Source organism: Aspergillus fischeri, genomic scaffold (genome assembly GCF_000149645.3).
Source record: "Aspergillus fischeri NRRL 181 1099437636251 genomic scaffold, whole genome shotgun sequence".
NCBI classification, from domain to species: Eukaryota; Fungi; Ascomycota; class Eurotiomycetes; order Eurotiales; family Aspergillaceae; genus Aspergillus; species Aspergillus fischeri.
Window position 1 is genome coordinate 303,699 of NW_001509769.1, and position 15,863 is coordinate 319,561.

The 15,863-nt window shown below is 52.8% G+C and overlaps 3 protein-coding genes across 3 annotated transcripts, besides 7 other annotated features; 2 read left to right on the forward strand and 1 right to left on the reverse strand.

The window, feature by feature from the left end:
- Nucleotides 1–5,957: 5,957 nt before the first annotated feature.
- Nucleotides 5,958–6,110: a mobile genetic element.
- Nucleotides 6,101–6,664: a mobile genetic element.
- Nucleotides 6,665–6,668: 4 nt separating this feature from the next.
- Nucleotides 6,669–7,391: a mobile genetic element.
- Nucleotides 7,392–7,938: 547 nt separating this feature from the next.
- NFIA_024320 (hemolysin-III related protein) lies at nt 7,939–8,989 on the forward strand (the record flags this gene model as incomplete). Its single annotated transcript, XM_001263949.1, has 3 exons — nt 7,939–8,440; nt 8,525–8,752; nt 8,841–8,989. 3 exons carry the CDS (start codon nt 7,939–7,941, stop codon nt 8,987–8,989), a joined length of 879 nt encoding a protein of 292 aa, XP_001263950.1.
- A 1,274-nt stretch (nt 8,990–10,263) lies between these two features.
- NFIA_024330 (glycoside hydrolase family 18 protein) lies at nt 10,264–11,847 on the reverse strand (the record flags this gene model as incomplete). The annotated part of the gene is made up of 6 exons (XM_001263950.1): nt 10,264–10,362; nt 10,418–10,973; nt 11,007–11,074; nt 11,166–11,180; nt 11,254–11,625; nt 11,680–11,847. Coding segments are annotated over 6 exons (1,278 nt in total), but the record flags the coding sequence as incomplete, so codon positions are not given.
- A 1,016-nt stretch (nt 11,848–12,863) lies between these two features.
- Nucleotides 12,864–13,393, forward strand: NFIA_024340 (uncharacterized protein; the record flags this gene model as incomplete). The annotated part of the gene is made up of 2 exons (XM_001263951.1): nt 12,864–13,059; nt 13,110–13,393. The coding sequence occupies 2 exons, from the start codon at nt 12,864–12,866 to the stop codon at nt 13,391–13,393; spliced, it is 480 nt and encodes a 159-aa protein (XP_001263952.1).
- A 235-nt stretch (nt 13,394–13,628) lies between these two features.
- Nucleotides 13,629–14,252: a mobile genetic element.
- A 1-nt stretch (nt 14,253) lies between these two features.
- Nucleotides 14,254–14,766: a mobile genetic element.
- Nucleotides 14,767–14,771: 5 nt separating this feature from the next.
- Nucleotides 14,772–15,083: a mobile genetic element.
- Nucleotides 15,084–15,091: 8 nt separating this feature from the next.
- Nucleotides 15,092–15,863: part of a mobile genetic element that runs on past the window's edge.

The following is a 15,863-nucleotide window of genomic DNA, read 5'->3' on the forward strand; positions in this document are numbered from 1 at the left end:
AGTTTGGTATTAAAGTTTGGGCGGCATCTTAGCGCTGCCGAGACCCACAGACCTTATTTTTAGATTGCGGGAACTTAGCCAGTTTGGAACTGGGGTGGATCGGGATGTGAGTCGGCTCAGGGGCGGCCTGCGTGCCAGGTGGGCACGAATCAGTGGGCGACAAACTTAAATGCGCTGGACTCAAATGCTACCTCAGGAACAGGGGGCTGCGTTGATTTAAGGAATAATTCTTTCTCCATCTTGATTAAATTTTGAGAATAAATATGGATAGGATGTCTTCCAATCAGTAAAGGTGTTGATGGTTACACACTTTTAAAGTGGTGTATAATCAGCCCCTGAATCTCACTATCGGAAGAAAGCACTTTTTCGAAGAACGGGCGGCTCAGCTTCAACCACAACAAAATCATGAGGTGGTAGCATATGAAATTTATATTCAATAAACATAGATACATATAACCCTATTAACAAGCAGACAGGATATATATTACAAGAGAATACGACCTAAGCTGGTTGTATAATACTAACAGAAATATATATATATAAGCAGAATATTAAGCCTCCAGGCTAGTCTTGGTCCATGTCTATAGTGATACACGGCCGTTTAGCCAGGCCAGTATCAAGATCCCCCTGCCACGCCCGCTTGCGGCGCCCTAGATAGGTGTCAAACCCCAGAAATCCATTCCACTCCCGGCTAATGGCCCGGTACTGGCGGCCCCGTGCCTCCACATGACCTGGTGCCTCCTGCAGCCCCCGTGCATATACTGTGCCTGCAATCCACGACCCATGGCTGGCCTGCTCATTAAAGGCCGCATCATCTGTCCCGTAGTCCCGCTTAAACCCCCCACATTTCAGGTGCACACGCGAGATGGCAATAGCCGCATGTCGGTAGGAGAGGATATGCATCTTAGTCCGTAGGTGGGTCTGGGCCTCACGTTGAAGGACCTTGCGCAGCTGGTCACTGCCCCAGCTCCCCTCCTCTTCCTTCTTCCTGCCCTTCCGGTCCCGCATGGTGGCTGGCCAGAGAAAGGGGGAGGGAGCTGCCTTCTGGCCATAGACTAGTTTCCGCAGGGACTGGCACAATGGGAGGACCAGCCAGAGGTAGTACACCACCAGCTCGCTAACTGGCTTGGGCAGGTACCGGTGGATAATCTTGGTGCAGTTGCTGATGGAATAGCCTTTGTGGTCGGTGGTCACTGTGCTCACTAGGCCCTGCTCAATAAAGATATTGCGGTGGCGGCCGTGTATAGTATTACTATGGCGCAGGCTGAGTAGCTCGGTGGCCCGGGCTGGCTGGCCCCCAGTTATGTGGATCAGCAGTAGGAGTCGCTGCAGAAACTCCTCTGCCCGTGCAAGGTACTGGTCCACCGCCCCTTCATGCCAGAGCAGCTGGCGGCTCTGCCCAATCATCTTGACCTCCAGGAACTCCTCGCGCAGCCAGTCCTGCTGTAGGACCCGGTCCAGCAGCCATCGGTTGCCCCCCTTCCCTGGACTGGAGCCCGTCCCGGATGGTCTGATGGCAGGGGCCACAGCCTTGGTGGAGAGAGTGGCACGGTTGCGTGGATCCTGGAGGAAGTTCCACCCACACTGGTTGTTGGTTGGGTCATCCTGCAGCGCGTGGAGGGCGAGTGGCGGGACGACCTCCTCACGGACCTCCTCCTCATGTAGGAGGAAGAGCCGCGCTAGATCCGCCTGGGCCAGGGCCACCTGGGTCCGGATAAAGCAGCGGAACCCTGTCATAGTGATCTGGAGATCCTTGTAGGTCAGTGTCTGCTCGTCATCGCTCCAGTAGATATAGCCCAGGCTGGTAGTGGTTATTCTGGATCTTCTTGCCGTATGTGCGCAGTCGTGTGATCCAGCCAAAGGGGGCGCGGACCCTATATAGCAGGAACCGCTCGCGCATCTCATCAAGGGCATCCGCGGGGTGGGTAACCCGGGGCTCCTCTGCTAGTCGCACTGCGCGCTCTGCCACTAGCATCTCGGCCATCTTGACCAGGCCGGAGAGAAAGGTGGTGTAGTAGTAGGGATCTCGAAAGGTCTGGCGCGCCACATCCACCCCCAGAATGGCAAGGAAACCAACTGGGGTACTCTCAAAGAGGTCCCCCTTTAGGGGGTGGTCTAGCAAGGCGATCGAGAGGGCCAAGCACGCACGATCAAGTCTGGTGAGGACCTGCTTTGCCTCAGCCTGTTCCCGTCTGACGGCCCCTTCGTCTTCGGCCATCTGCGTTGCCCCGGTCTCCTCTAATTGAAGCCACTGCGTCCCATACACCTCCATCTCATCTAGGGCAGCCATCTGGGCCGTTGTCAGCCGGTGGCGAAGCTGGATGGCCTGGTCCGGGCGGGTACTGCGGTAGGCGAAGCAGACCAGGCGCTGCCAGACCTGGCGGTACTGGCGGTAGGTGGATGGCCGCAGGTGGATCTGGATCGGGCGGTTCCATACGCCGGGTTTGCGGAAGAAGGTATTGATCTGGATCTGGTCGAACTCGTTGATTCGGTGGTCGCGGATTGTGCAATAGGCGCACTGGATGAGCCGGGCCACGCTGGCTGCAAAGACCTCCAGCAGCGGCTCCCTGGTTGGATCTGGGAGGGTCCCGAGCTCTGCCACGGCGCCCAGTTCCTGGCCCCGCAGGTATTCCGGCCAGCGGGTCAACTCCAGCCACGGGGAGACATCCGTCGGATGCTTATGCTCGGGGACAACGATATTCTGGTCCGAGGCCTCCTGTAGCCCCTCTCCCAGTAGCTGGTCCACCTCGGCCCGCGCGAATTTACCTGGGGTCATGGCCATCCCTCGTGGGGCCCGTGGACCCTGGGTGCCAGGACCGCCAGGGCCGGGGTCCGGGCAGACTGTGAAAAAGCTACTCCTGGGGCCAGAGGGGAAGAAACGCTGGCAGTGGACCACGCGGTCTGCCAGGCGGTTGCGTGCCCGGGCCTGGGCTAGCTTCACTGGCTGGCGGCCCCGCCCACAGTGCCCATCCTGCTCCTGGTGGTTCCGGCGGCGATGGTCCTGCAAACTCCGGGCGGTCCGGCAAACATAGGGGCAGTGAGGGCAGCCATAGCCTCGGTAGACGGGCAGCCCCTCCACGGGAGGCCCCCCGGGTGGGAGCGGACCGGCCTCCTGGCTGGGGTCAATCCAGGGCCGCTTCAGCATCTCCGTCAGGGCGGCCTGGCAGAGGGCCACCGTGGCCGCAGTGGGATGGGAGTGGTGACGGTCGCGGAGGTGACGGCATACTGGCAGCGGTGGGCCGTGCAGATCCAGACCTGGTAGGTTGCGTTGTAGAGGAAAAGGTCCATCTTCGAAATCAGGACACTACTATCTATACGAGGGATCTTATATGGTTTAATTCTAAAAGGAGAAGGAGGGAAAGAGAGAGTGAGAGAGAGAGTGTGTGAGAGAGACAGAGTAATCCTCCCTCCAGCCCATGATGTGATGATGTGATACAACGCGACGCGCCTGACGCGACTCAGAAGCAATTATTCTAATCCCTCCCAGTTTAGGATCCAGAGCGGGACCGAACAGCGGGCCGCAGGGCAGACGCAGGGAACCGGCAGCGGACACGCACCTTGGGAGACGGGAGCACGCACCTACAGATCGGTGCAGCCAATCGGGCAGCAGGACAAATGCAACGGGGGCCGGCCGGACCACGTACTAGGGTATAGGGTCGCCGCCCGTTGTGGCGTAGGGTTGCTCGCGTTGCATTGCGGTGTGTTGCGGGCAGTTAGAAAGCGTGGATTGGATAATACAGACGGAAGTGGTTTTGATATAGCGCTAAAGCAACCTTAAATGCGGGAGTCCGGGAGCTATGCCAAATCAGGTTAGAAGCTTAATTAGTATTACTTTTAGACAACTTCTGTGCTAGAAAAGGATTCGGGAAAATGTATTTAGGTATTAATTTTATAAATAGATTCTATTTAGTGAGTTCTACTACTGCCATCCTTAACAACCCCAGAAAGCCTCTAATCTCCGAAAGTTCTTTCCAGCCACGCCATCAAGATGAATGTGCTTCCGCCTCTTACGGGCAATACTATCCACCCTCACGTCATCTAGGTCAAGGTCCGCCGGCGTCCGTTTAGTGGAGGTCGAATTATCAGTAAACCCCAGCAGGTGGTGCCAGCCACGGCTAACGACCCGATATTCCCATCGCCTTGCTTCTAGGTGGCCTGGGGCCTCATTCTGAGGTCGAGCATATATCATACTAGAGGTCCAGGAGGTGTGTGCAGCCTGGATATCCCCCGGGTGGACAGGAATCTCATACTCTCTCTGGAACCCGCCCACGCGAAGGTGCCGTCGTGGAAATCGCATTTGCGACGTGCCGATAGTCCGCTAGTGTGATGCGTATATCCAGACACTGCTGGAATTCCCGGCGTAGTGCCTTGCTCAGTCGGTCACTAGTAAAGCCGCCAGCCCCCGGAGGCCAAAGGAAAGGAGACATCGGTGTGGCGTCCTGGAATGCCAGCGTTCTGAGCTGCTGCTGGAAGGGATGGACCGGCCAGAGATAATAGACTAGGATCTTACTGGCACGCTCCGGGAGATATCGGTGGATCAGACAGGTGGAGCAGGTCATATGGTATCCTTTATGATATGCAGTCACTAACCCCACCAGCCCATTCTCCACAAAGATACCCCGATGTTGTCCATGCCAGGTGTTGACATGTCGAAGGCTAAGGATCTCTGTTCCACGCGCAGGCTGCCCCGAAGTCAAGTGGCAGACAATGAGCAGCCGTTCGAGGAACTGATCCACTTGGGTTAGATATTCGGTGGCCATTTGTTTTTTCCAGGTCAATCGGTTCCTCTCGCTGCTTGGCTCTATAAACTGTTCGCGGAGCAGCGGGTCGGCGATAATACAATCTATGACCCATCGCTCGTGACCTGCAAGCTGCGTCTTGTTTCGTGGGTCTCGAAGGAGGTTCCATCCCGTGCCCGGATGGGCGTGGTCATCGTGAAGCTCGGATAGGTGGAGCTGCGGGATGGGAGGCGGCGACGACGACAAGGTCTGGAGGAGAAGGCCGTTTAACTGCGACTGCAACATCTCTACCTGGGAGTGAGTAAAACGCTGAAAATCCACCATGTGGAGGTTCTGGCCCCGGTAGCTGAGGGTGTTGCCATCATCCGACCAATCCACATGCCCCGGAAGAACGGGCATCTGGTGGATCTTGATCTTCTTGCCGTAGGTCCGGAGGCGAAGCGCCCAGCCCACGGGGGTCGCACAGCCATGGACTAGGAATCGCTGCCGCATCTCATTCAAGATGCTCGACGGTTCATCCACGGTCCCCTCCTCCACTGCCAGGACGGCTCGCTGGATCACTAGCAGCTGTCCGATCTTGATGAATCCGGAGAGGATGGGGGTAAAAACGTGGGCGCCGCGAAAATCCTCCATCCGTTCATCTACATTGAGAATGGCCAAGAAACCTACTACCACACTCTCAAAGAGGTCTCTCCGCAGGACATGATCTAATAGGGAAATGCAGAAGAGAAGACAGGTGCGATTAAGGGCAGCCGATGCGACTCTGGCGGCGTCTTCGGGGGGCGGATCAGGGGCGTGCACAGTGGCAGTGGCGGAAGCGGTATATCCTTGTAACCGCTGACCTAGTTCTACCATCTGCTGCAGAAGGTCCGCCTGGGCTTCGGTCAGGATATGGGCTGGCCGGACGGGCTGATTTGGCTGGGCCATGCGATACACAAAGCAGAGAAGGCGTTTCCAGATCCGCCGATATCGCTGGTTGGTGGAGGGCTGGAGATGATAGAAGATCGGCCGATGACTTGGTCGTCGGTAGGCATCGTCAATAAAGCTATTAATACGGGCGTGGTCAAACGCATTGACCCGGTGGTCGGACAACGACTGGATAGCCTGGTCGACGACGGCGTCGAGGCTCTCCGTCCATAGCTGCAATATGGGTTCTTGCACAGGATCGGGCATGTATGCGAGCGCAGCTAGTTCCGCGAAGGTGTAGCCCTGGGGTTCAAAAGCATACGAGCAGCAGCAGCAGCATATGATGTTCCTCGATCTACTCTTACACATCGAATCAGCGGACGCAAAGCGCGGGTTGATATACCAGCCAACTGCCAGAAGCTTAGCAGTCTAGAAGAGGGTTCTCTGAAGAAATGATTCTGGATATGGATGAGCGCGGCCTACCACCAACCCAGGATACTTTACGCAAAATGGCGGATATCTTACTATCTCATCGGAATCCAGGCCTATCTACTGGAAAGAACTGGGTCAGCAACTTTATTAAACGGCATGATGATCTTATATCAAAATATACCCGCAAATATGATTACCAGCGTGCGAAATATGAGGACCTAGAAGTCATCAACCAATGGTTTAATCTTGTTAAGAATACCATAGTAAAATATGGTATTCTTGAACAAGATATCTACAACTTTGATGAGACTGGCTTTCAAATGGGTGTAGCCCATCCAGCAAAGGTCATTACTGCATCCTGTCATCGAACAAGCCGCGTACGAGCTATACAGCCAGGGAATCGCGAATGGGTCACTGTCATTGAATGCATCAATGCCTCTGGATGGCCTCTCCCCTCTATGATCATCTTCTCCGGCAAGGTCCACCAATCTCAATGGTATCAAGATATCAACCCTGACTGGCTAATCGGCCTGAGTGATAATGGGTGGACGAATAATGACCTTGGAGTTTTATGGTTGGAAAAGGTCTGAAAAACATACTATGGCTCGTACAATTGGGAAATATCGGCTTTTGATTCTTGATGGCCATGCTAGCCATGAATCAGCAGAGTTTGATCTTTTCTGCAAGAGTCATCAGATCATCCCTCTTTATATGCCTTCTCATTCTTCTCATAAGCTGCAACCACTTGATATTGGCTGTTTTGCACCTCTAAAGGAGGCATACGGCATGCAGGTGATGAGCAGCATTCGAAAGGGCTTTGATCATATTGATAAGGAGAACTTTCTGACACTTTACAGAGAAGCACGAATGGCCTTATCGTCCAGAAATATCCGCAGTGGATTTGAAGCCTCTGGTCTTGTTCCATTGAATTGCCAACGGGTGTTGGATAAGCTTACTATCAAGCATATTACACCACCATCTACTGCCCATGGGCCTTCAGATCAGGAATGGACTGCAAAGACTCCTTATACAACTGCTGAGGTACAAAAGCAGATGGACCTCATCAAACAACTGATCAATCGCAACTCTGAAAGTCCTCCAAATGAAGCAATCCGTCAGCTAGCAAAATCGGCTGAATGTACCATGCATAAAGTCCTTCTCCTAGATCAGGAGATAAAAGGGCTACGCGCAGCAAATGAGAAGCAGAAACAAAAGCGCACAACCCCTAGATCTTTTATGGCGAATGGAAGTGTTCGGACAGGTGCTGAAGGCCAGCAACTTGCCCAAGAAGCTATACAGGTGATGGAACCAGTTCCTAAGAAGCGTGCGCCACCACGATGTAGCGATTGCGATCAAATTGGTCATATTAGAACAAGCGGTCCTAGTAGACCTAGATAATTCAAATGGTCAAAGACTTTTTGCTTTGGTTTGATTCCGTAGTACTAAGATATCTTATAGTTGACTGCGGGCAGAATCATGTCCGGGTGGCTCGCTCGGTTGTGGATTACGTTAGTTTTATCGTACTTTGGTCCTAATGTCAAATTTTCCCTCATGCCTATTATTACTTCCTTAGATAAATGATGTAAGTCGTCATCTCCCTACGCTTATATTCCTTGACAATCACTTTGTTGCAGGTCTAGCGAACCCGTTACTATTACATCGCATTTTCTTTGTGACGCTTATCTATTCCCCTGCCCTTTTTTCAGCAATCCAGCCCTTTGGTATCCTTTACCTCGTCTCAGTCATCTACTCCTCCTGTGCCCTTCCATGCGTGCTTCATCGTCGGCACAGCTCAGATATCTCGGGAGAAGGATCATGTCAGGAGCAGAAATGAAAAAAACGGCAAGTGCCGAAAGTCAATATGAGCACCACGAACGACCCCACAAACCAGCCAAAGGCTAAAGCGCGAACTGTAACGTGGCAGGAAATTTCTAAATGGCAGTTTGACAACAAGTATATCCTCAGTGGCTATCGACCAGCGAAAGCAGATTATCTGGAGATTTTTACTAGCCTGACCTTTTTGCACAACGAGTCTTGCAATGTGTACACCCATCTGATCGGGGCTCTGCTCCTACCACTCGTCGCAACTACCTTCCAGCGGTACCTGGCAGAGCCTCAATTTCTCAATGTCTCGTTCATGGACTACGCTATATTTGGAATCTACTTCTGGTGTGCGGAGATCTGTTTGGTCCTCAGCGCACTTTACCACCTAATGCAACCCCACTCGCATCAAGTAGAACAGTTCTGGCATGGAATGGATCTGCTTGGTATTGTTATTGTGACAGTGGGCACATTTTCTTCCGGCATTTACTATGTATTCTTCTGTGAGACGAGCTTGCAGAAATTGCACTGGGCTATTGTAAGTCTCTCCAAGCAATTGTCACCACTCACCCCATCCTCCTGACCAGCCAAGTCAAATCCAATTATACGCTGACATGAGTTCTAAGTCTTAACCACGGGTACTGTCACTGGTGTTCTAATCTCGAATCCCTTGCTCAAAACGCCGCGATGGCGGAAAGTGAAGGTGTGCGCCTTCGTTATTTTTGGCGCTTCATCGTTTATACCCCTGCTGCATGGAGTCCAACGATACGGGCTTGAATACATGCTCCAATACTCGGGGATGAAATGGTATTTGCTTGAGCTTACTTTCTGGCACTGGAGTCGGTCTATATGCGGTATGTCTGCACACTTACCGCGTGTTCCATTCCCTGAGAGACAAGAATTCTGACGAACATGTATAGTTCTGAATTTCGGAGCGTCTAGCACCGGGTAAGTTCGATATTTGGGGAAGCTCGCACCAGATCTTTCACATCGCTATCTTATGCGCAATGTACACACACCAGACTGCTCTTTTGCAAGGTTTCACAACCTGTCATACCCTGGATGTGTGTCAGCTTCAGGGTGTCTATTGACCAAATTGGAGATGTACTGAAGGTTGGACTGCCATAAATGCAACACGTACGCTCTATAAGCATTTATGGCCATGAATAATCTGTAGTACAGATAGGGTTAGGGGTAGCTGCTAAAGTGATATGACGGCGTACAACGAGAAGAGGAATCTGAATTGAGCATTCCCACAATACGGTCACAGGTCATCTTTATAAAATAAGGGTCGTGGAATCTCAGGGGACCCATTAAGGTACCCAAGATTGACTATGGCCATAAGTCTTCATGAATCCCGGTCCCCCTTTGCTCTAGGTGCCGATGCCTCTACCTCTTAGACGCTGATAAGAGTTCAACACGAGCTAACCTAGTCGGTAAGGTTTTGGTGAAGTGATAGACCTGCCCGATGCGCGGCTGGCGAATTGATATCGTTCTATTACTTCTCTCTCGAAGGCGAGACTGAGTTGTCTTCCCAAGTATAAGATGTATGCTAGTTACTGAACCTTAAAGACTTCTTCAAGGATCAATCGTTGTATTATTCTCAATATACTATTGTTCTTACTCTCCATACTCAGCCCCAAAATTCATTTTCGGCGAGTTCGGTTTCTTTGGTTACCATTTTGGATAATGTAGGCATATGTCTGAAATTAGAGACAAGGGGATTTCTCAGAGAGGACAGACACGCAATCATCTTGTAATAGACTGTAACGGGCTAAACAGTAGCCCGCTTGTCCTCTGCGGGGCGATGCCCGCGGTAGATTACACCTGCGGCCTAGGCCGTCAAGATGTTCGGATATACTGATCTCCTGCCCGTCCTACGCGGGGCTCCGGCTCCGTACGGTCTGGCAGCACTCACGGAAAACTGACTATGCTCGCCTGCTTCGCGAGCCTGAGTCAGTACGGCGAGCCGCCCGCTTCACCATCGCTACGAGGCTCCTAGGCCAGTTCCAGGGCTTACCAGACACATTCCGGGTTAGCAATACGGGTGGCGAGCCCTGACCTGTGTACCACGGCTCGCTTGCAGGGCTTATTTGACGAGGGAGAGCACTAGGTTAGACACCTCTCGGGGTGGTTGGATCATCTAGACGCGAAGGTAGGAGCAACGGGCATTATACTGGGCGCATCTACGGGGTTATTAGGGACAAATTCGTACTCGCTGTGGATCTAGTGTATGTAAGATAGTAGCGGCGTACCCAGCCGCCGGCAGGGACCTTGCCGCCACTCGGCCGATAGGGCTGACAGGAGCGTGAATGAAATTAATAATAATAACTGAATTTTATTCTTATTTAGCCTTCTGTGTATCCTACATTCCACTGCGCACATTCTCATATTGGGAAATTGGATAGTCCAACTGGTTCAGGCTTCGTTCTAGTGCCCCTTCCCCTCCCAATGCATTCACCACCTATCGATAATATGTCAGCCATGTCTTTATACCATAGGATAGGTCGCGAAAATACAGTGGTAATCAAACTACCAGTGCCCAATTTATCAGAGCTACTTTCCCACCACATCGCACCCCCAAGGCCTCTGGATTTGATGTAATCTCCTTTCATTTCGGCTACCTGTTGGTTGTCATAGCTGATGAGTGTCCTTGTACTAGGATTGTAGCTATAGCTTGCAATGATGTTAGTGTCAGTATACTCTTGGTACCCTGCCTGTGGTAAGACTTTGTAATCCCAGACTCCTTCTTCCCAGCTTCCTTGGCCGACACCATTAAAAGGCTTCCCAGGACCATCAGTGTTAGCGAATGAGCGGCCATAAAGCGGCATTCCCAGGACAATCTTATTAGCAACCACTCCACCCTCAATCATCATGGTGACTGCCTGATCAGTGTTGAATGGTATAGACCTAGGATTACAGGTTTCATTGTAAACATTAGCTAGGTACCCTGTTGTGGCCGAAAAACTCCCGGCGTAGTCGTACGCCATGAGGTTCCAGAAATCCAGTTTAGAATCCATATCGGCGAGTTTCAATGTATTGATTCTCGCCGGCGCTAATAGGTCTGTTAGATACCTACAAGCACAGAAATCGAGTTAAAACTTTCACGCGGGGGATGCCACTGTTAAAAGAAGTTTTTTTCCATTGGGATGTGCTGCACTGTAATTATCAAGCGCCTAGGAGAACATCAGCATATTTGATTAGAGAAGCTGTGGTTATGAAAAATTCTTACAGCTCTAACTTCATCCAGAAGCAGCACAAAGTCACTTGCTTACTGTTCATCTTCAGGATACTAAATTTTATCCCAATATAATCAGTGAATATTTGCTGTAGCAGAATGGCACTGTCGACGGACCTCCCAATCAATGTCTAAGCCATCAAATCCAGCATCCTGGAGTAATTTAATAGAGCTTTGGGCAAACATTTTTCGTTTCTGGTCTGAGCTTGCAGGACCTGCAAAATTTGCTGAGAAGCTCCACCCACCAATAGATAGGAGCACTTTAAGATTTCGATTTGATTTCTTCAGTAGATAAAGCTGCTTTACGCACCCATAAACATTGTTTCCCGCCTCTCTTGAATCATTGCCATAGGTGTATTGAAGGTCTGCCCATTGATCGGAGAAATATACCTCCCCACTCTCAGGGTGCACATTGGCAAAGGCATACAGAACATGTGTAAGTCTCTCAGCAGGGAGGTCTTCCGGGAAAAACTTCCTGCCATATATTGCCTATAGTACTGTGTTAGCGCACCCTTGAGATGATTTGGATTAAGTATGAACTACATAGTTCGCGAAGTACGCTACAGAACGGTAGGTAGAAGTTGCGCTAGCAATGTAAAAGCTCTGGGCCGCAATAGCTATAAATTGGAATAAAATGCCGCATCTCTGGCTTGATATGCTTGAGAAGGGAGCGATGCCTTTCAGATCAGCAGGACCCAGAGCTGTGGGCTTTTATCATGATGCCAACAGGATATAATAAAATTAGTGACAGTCGAACAGCCTAGTTCAAGGTAGCATGATTATAATAGCACTTAAATCTACATCGGGTTCAAAAGCTTTTGCACTCCCTAAGTACCTCCACGGCAGCCAGGGGGTACAAAACTTTTCAAAACCCCACTCCAAGGCGGTACTATATTGCCAAAACTTCAGCCTCGCAGATATTAGCTATATGCAGATATATACTCATGGTAAAGTGAGTTCAGGTTCGACCAATCAGGTCGTGAAAAAATGACATCATTTTCTTACATGTCGGTTTGGCTAAATTCTCAATCTGAGAACATCATTTTAAAAAAGGCCATGCTTTTCTATTTATACTACAGTGCCTTGCAGTTTCAGCTTTCACAGTTCTACACTCTTTGGCTCTTTCTCAGCGCCACAACCTGAGCGTTAGTCTGTAGCAGGTGTAGAAAATATGTTGTTGATATAAGTGACCGCCTATTAGACATCTTTCTCACTACTGCATTATCCGCAGCAGTGAGCCAAGATACCCCTATTCTAGCCCCTGAGATACGATGATTACGATCTGGATAGCCTCATCTGGTAGAATATTCGTTCTTAAATACTAGGTAGAAAAGAATCAGACCTTCATTGCTTTATCATTTGTATATGAATACTAGTGATTCTGAACATGTGACGGTATTGCAGTTTCCAACATATGTTTCATTTATATTCTACAAGTCGTATCAAACAATATAGTACTGTAACAGAGCAATATTTATTCTGTGTCAGACTTGGCCACCGGCCTATTGACTAGATAGATAGTATTCATCGATATACCTTAGTTATCTCACTAAATACACTAATAACTAATAAGAGTTGCTTGGCAGCTTGGCTCACTAGCTAAAAGAAGGAATAAAAGACGATACGGAAAGGGCGGGCGCTGACTAAGAGTAATTCCCAGTGCGCGAACTGCCACGGCCCCTTCCCTGCGAACCATCAGAACTGCCCCGCAGCCCCGAGACGAGAGCATGGCAAACTCATCTACCCAACCAAGTCGCAGCTCAAGGCCACGCGGAAGCTTGGGATCGAAGTCATACCAAAAGCTTCACAGGCCCAACGCTGAGGCCGCCGACGCCACAGACGCCGATAGCACTCAGCCACAGACCCAGCCAGACTCTCAGCCACAATCTCACACGTCGGCCAGCCCCGCGCCTGGCCGGAAGAGTGATGCCGCCTCACTGCAGACAGCGGAATTGGCAAAATCCGCCGATCAGCAACCCCCAAGTCCTTCAACAACACCTACAATACCGCGAAGCTCTTCGAGAAGCAGATCAACCAAGACACGGCGTCGAGCTCACGCCCTTCTGCTCCCAGCCCGACAGCGACATGGGCGGAATCGACAGCACCCCTGACCCCACTCAATGTTAGGAAACCCAACGAGGCGCCGCGGCACCGCCCGCAATCGACAGTGCAGCACCCGCGATCTGCAGGTTTGCTAGATCAACGTTGCCAGGTCGCCATCCTGCCACACCAGGACCTCCAACCACCCATGCTATGAATGCTTTGCCCCAGTCGACGCCCGGAACAGCGAGGAACACAGGGAGCACAAACGTCCCAGTGTCATGACCTATGTCCGCAAAGGAGCTGGACTCCGTGCCCAATAGCACCGACCTGTACAGAGCCGGGACCTCCTATGGGTCAGCGTCAACGACTGCAAAATCGTCAATATATATCACTAACCAACCAGCTCGCAGCGCTGCCAGACCCCTGGGGACTTGACACCACCGACCAGCTCGACGACTACGCGACACAGCTAGCCACCACCTTCGAGGAAGCCGTTAAGGTCGTCGGAAACCGGACCGGGGGCAGGGCGCCGCGGCCAAGACTGGCTCCATGCCAAACACGACCCCAACCTTGACCCCAAGGAGCGGAAGGCCGTCAGGGAAGAGTTCCAGGCAACCGTGCGGGACGCCAAGCGGGCGTACTGGAAACACATCATTGATGACGTCGAGGATGACAAGGACCTCTACAAAATCATGGCTTGGCATAAGCCGACCCCGAACCTCAAGAAATGGCCGAAGCCCTGCGGGCCTCAGTTCTCGGGCGCTTCAACGAGGTACTGGGCCGGCACCGGCCACCTGCCCTGGACCAGCTCCGTTACCCTTGAGGAGGTAGAATGGAACACCATCGGCGTCACTAGCACCTCGCCAGGAACCGACCGCATCACCGTACGGCTGCTCAAGGCTTGCTGGGCACACCTCCGGGACCCCCTGCTCGGCCTCTACAGCCGTTGCCTCGCCCTCTGCCACTTGCCACGCCCTTGGAGGCTGGCGGAAGTGGCCATGCTGCTAAAAGTAGGCAAGAAGGACAAGTCCTCCGTCCGCTCTTGGCGCTCGATCGCCCTCCTCTCAAGACTACGTCTCCAAAGGCCTGGAACGAATCGTCGCCCGCCGCTTGGCGTGGACTGCTCTCACCAACGGCGTGATCAGCCCCCAGCACGGAGGGGCCCTTCCTAAGCGCTCCATGATGGATCTTGTCGCTGCCTTCACCCACCACGCGGAAGCCGCCCTGGCCCAAGGCCGGAAGGTCACCCTGGTCACCATGGATGTGCAAGGGGCCTTTGACGCCCTCCTCAAACGCTGCCTCCTGAAGCGCATGACAGAGCAGGGATGGCCCCTCTCCTTCATCCGGCTCATTGACAGCTTCCTCTCAGACCGATCCGCGAGGGTCCGGCTCGAGAAGACCACCACGCCAAGCTACCCCGTCCGCTGTGGAACCCCCCAAGGATCCTAGCTCTCGCCCATCTTGTTCCTTCTGTACCTTGCGGAACTCCTGCTCAAGGACACCAAGCTACGCTTCGGCTATGCCGACGACATCGGCCTACAACGGTCCTCCCACTCCCTTGAGAAGAATGCTGAACTAATCGCCCAGGTGACGTGCTCAAATGGGGCGCGAACAACAAGGTCGCCTTCGCCCCCGAAAAGCTTGAAGCAATACACATCACACCGCAACAAGACGACGCCGCCCCGCCCATCTTGGTGAACGATACCCTCACCATCCAGCTGATCACCACCGCTGAGAAAGAAGGCCAGCATCCAGCGCTCCGCTGGCTCGGAGTCTGGTTAGACAGGAAGCTCACCTTCCGCCGCCATGTCACCGCCTGTGCCGCCAAAGCTCAGGCCGTCTCGCAACACATTAGCGACCTCGCACGCACCGTGGATGGGCCCCCTGCATCATCCCTACGGACGCCGTTATAACCTGTCTTCTCCCCTCACTGCTATACGGCACGGAGGCATGGTACACAGGCCGGAAGAAGCCCACACGACACTCTGGCGACGGATGACCAGAGCTGGTCAGTGTACGTGTCGGCTGGCACATGTCGCTACTCAACAAGACGCTCGCCCTGGCCGTTCAGGGCGTTCTCCCAGTCTGGCGCACCACGCCCACCGCAACCCTCTTCTGCGACGCAGGCCTGCCCTCCGCCGACGTGGCGCTCGAGGAAGCCAAGCTCCTCTTTGCCTTCCGCCTCCGGAAAGTCGACGAATCCCACCCCCTTGTGCCACGGATCACCCCTCCCATGATCGTCAAGGGACGCGGTACGGCACCCGATAGAGGCCGAGGACCAAGGTCCAGAGGCTTGGGACTCTCCCCCCCTTAATCCCAGACCTCAGCTGGCCGCTCCGCACTACAGCCTGGCAGCAGAGAGGAGCCCACCGCTGGCATTGACAATGAGACCGCTGCGAAGGCCTTCCAGGCCTGGCACACTGATCTTCCCCCGACTGATTTCACAGTGTTCTCTGACGGATCGGAACAACACGTGGACGGCGCCAGATGGGTTGGGTACGGCTACGCCATCTACCAAGGTGGTCGACAGCTCTTGACCGGCCACGGTGCCCTCAACCCAAAGTCCCACGTCTTCGACGCAGAGGCTGTGGGTGCCTGGAAGGGCCTTAAACACGCCCTCTCAGAGCTCAGCCCAACGCGGACCTGGCTCTGCATCGACAGCAGCTCAGTCATCTGGGCCATCC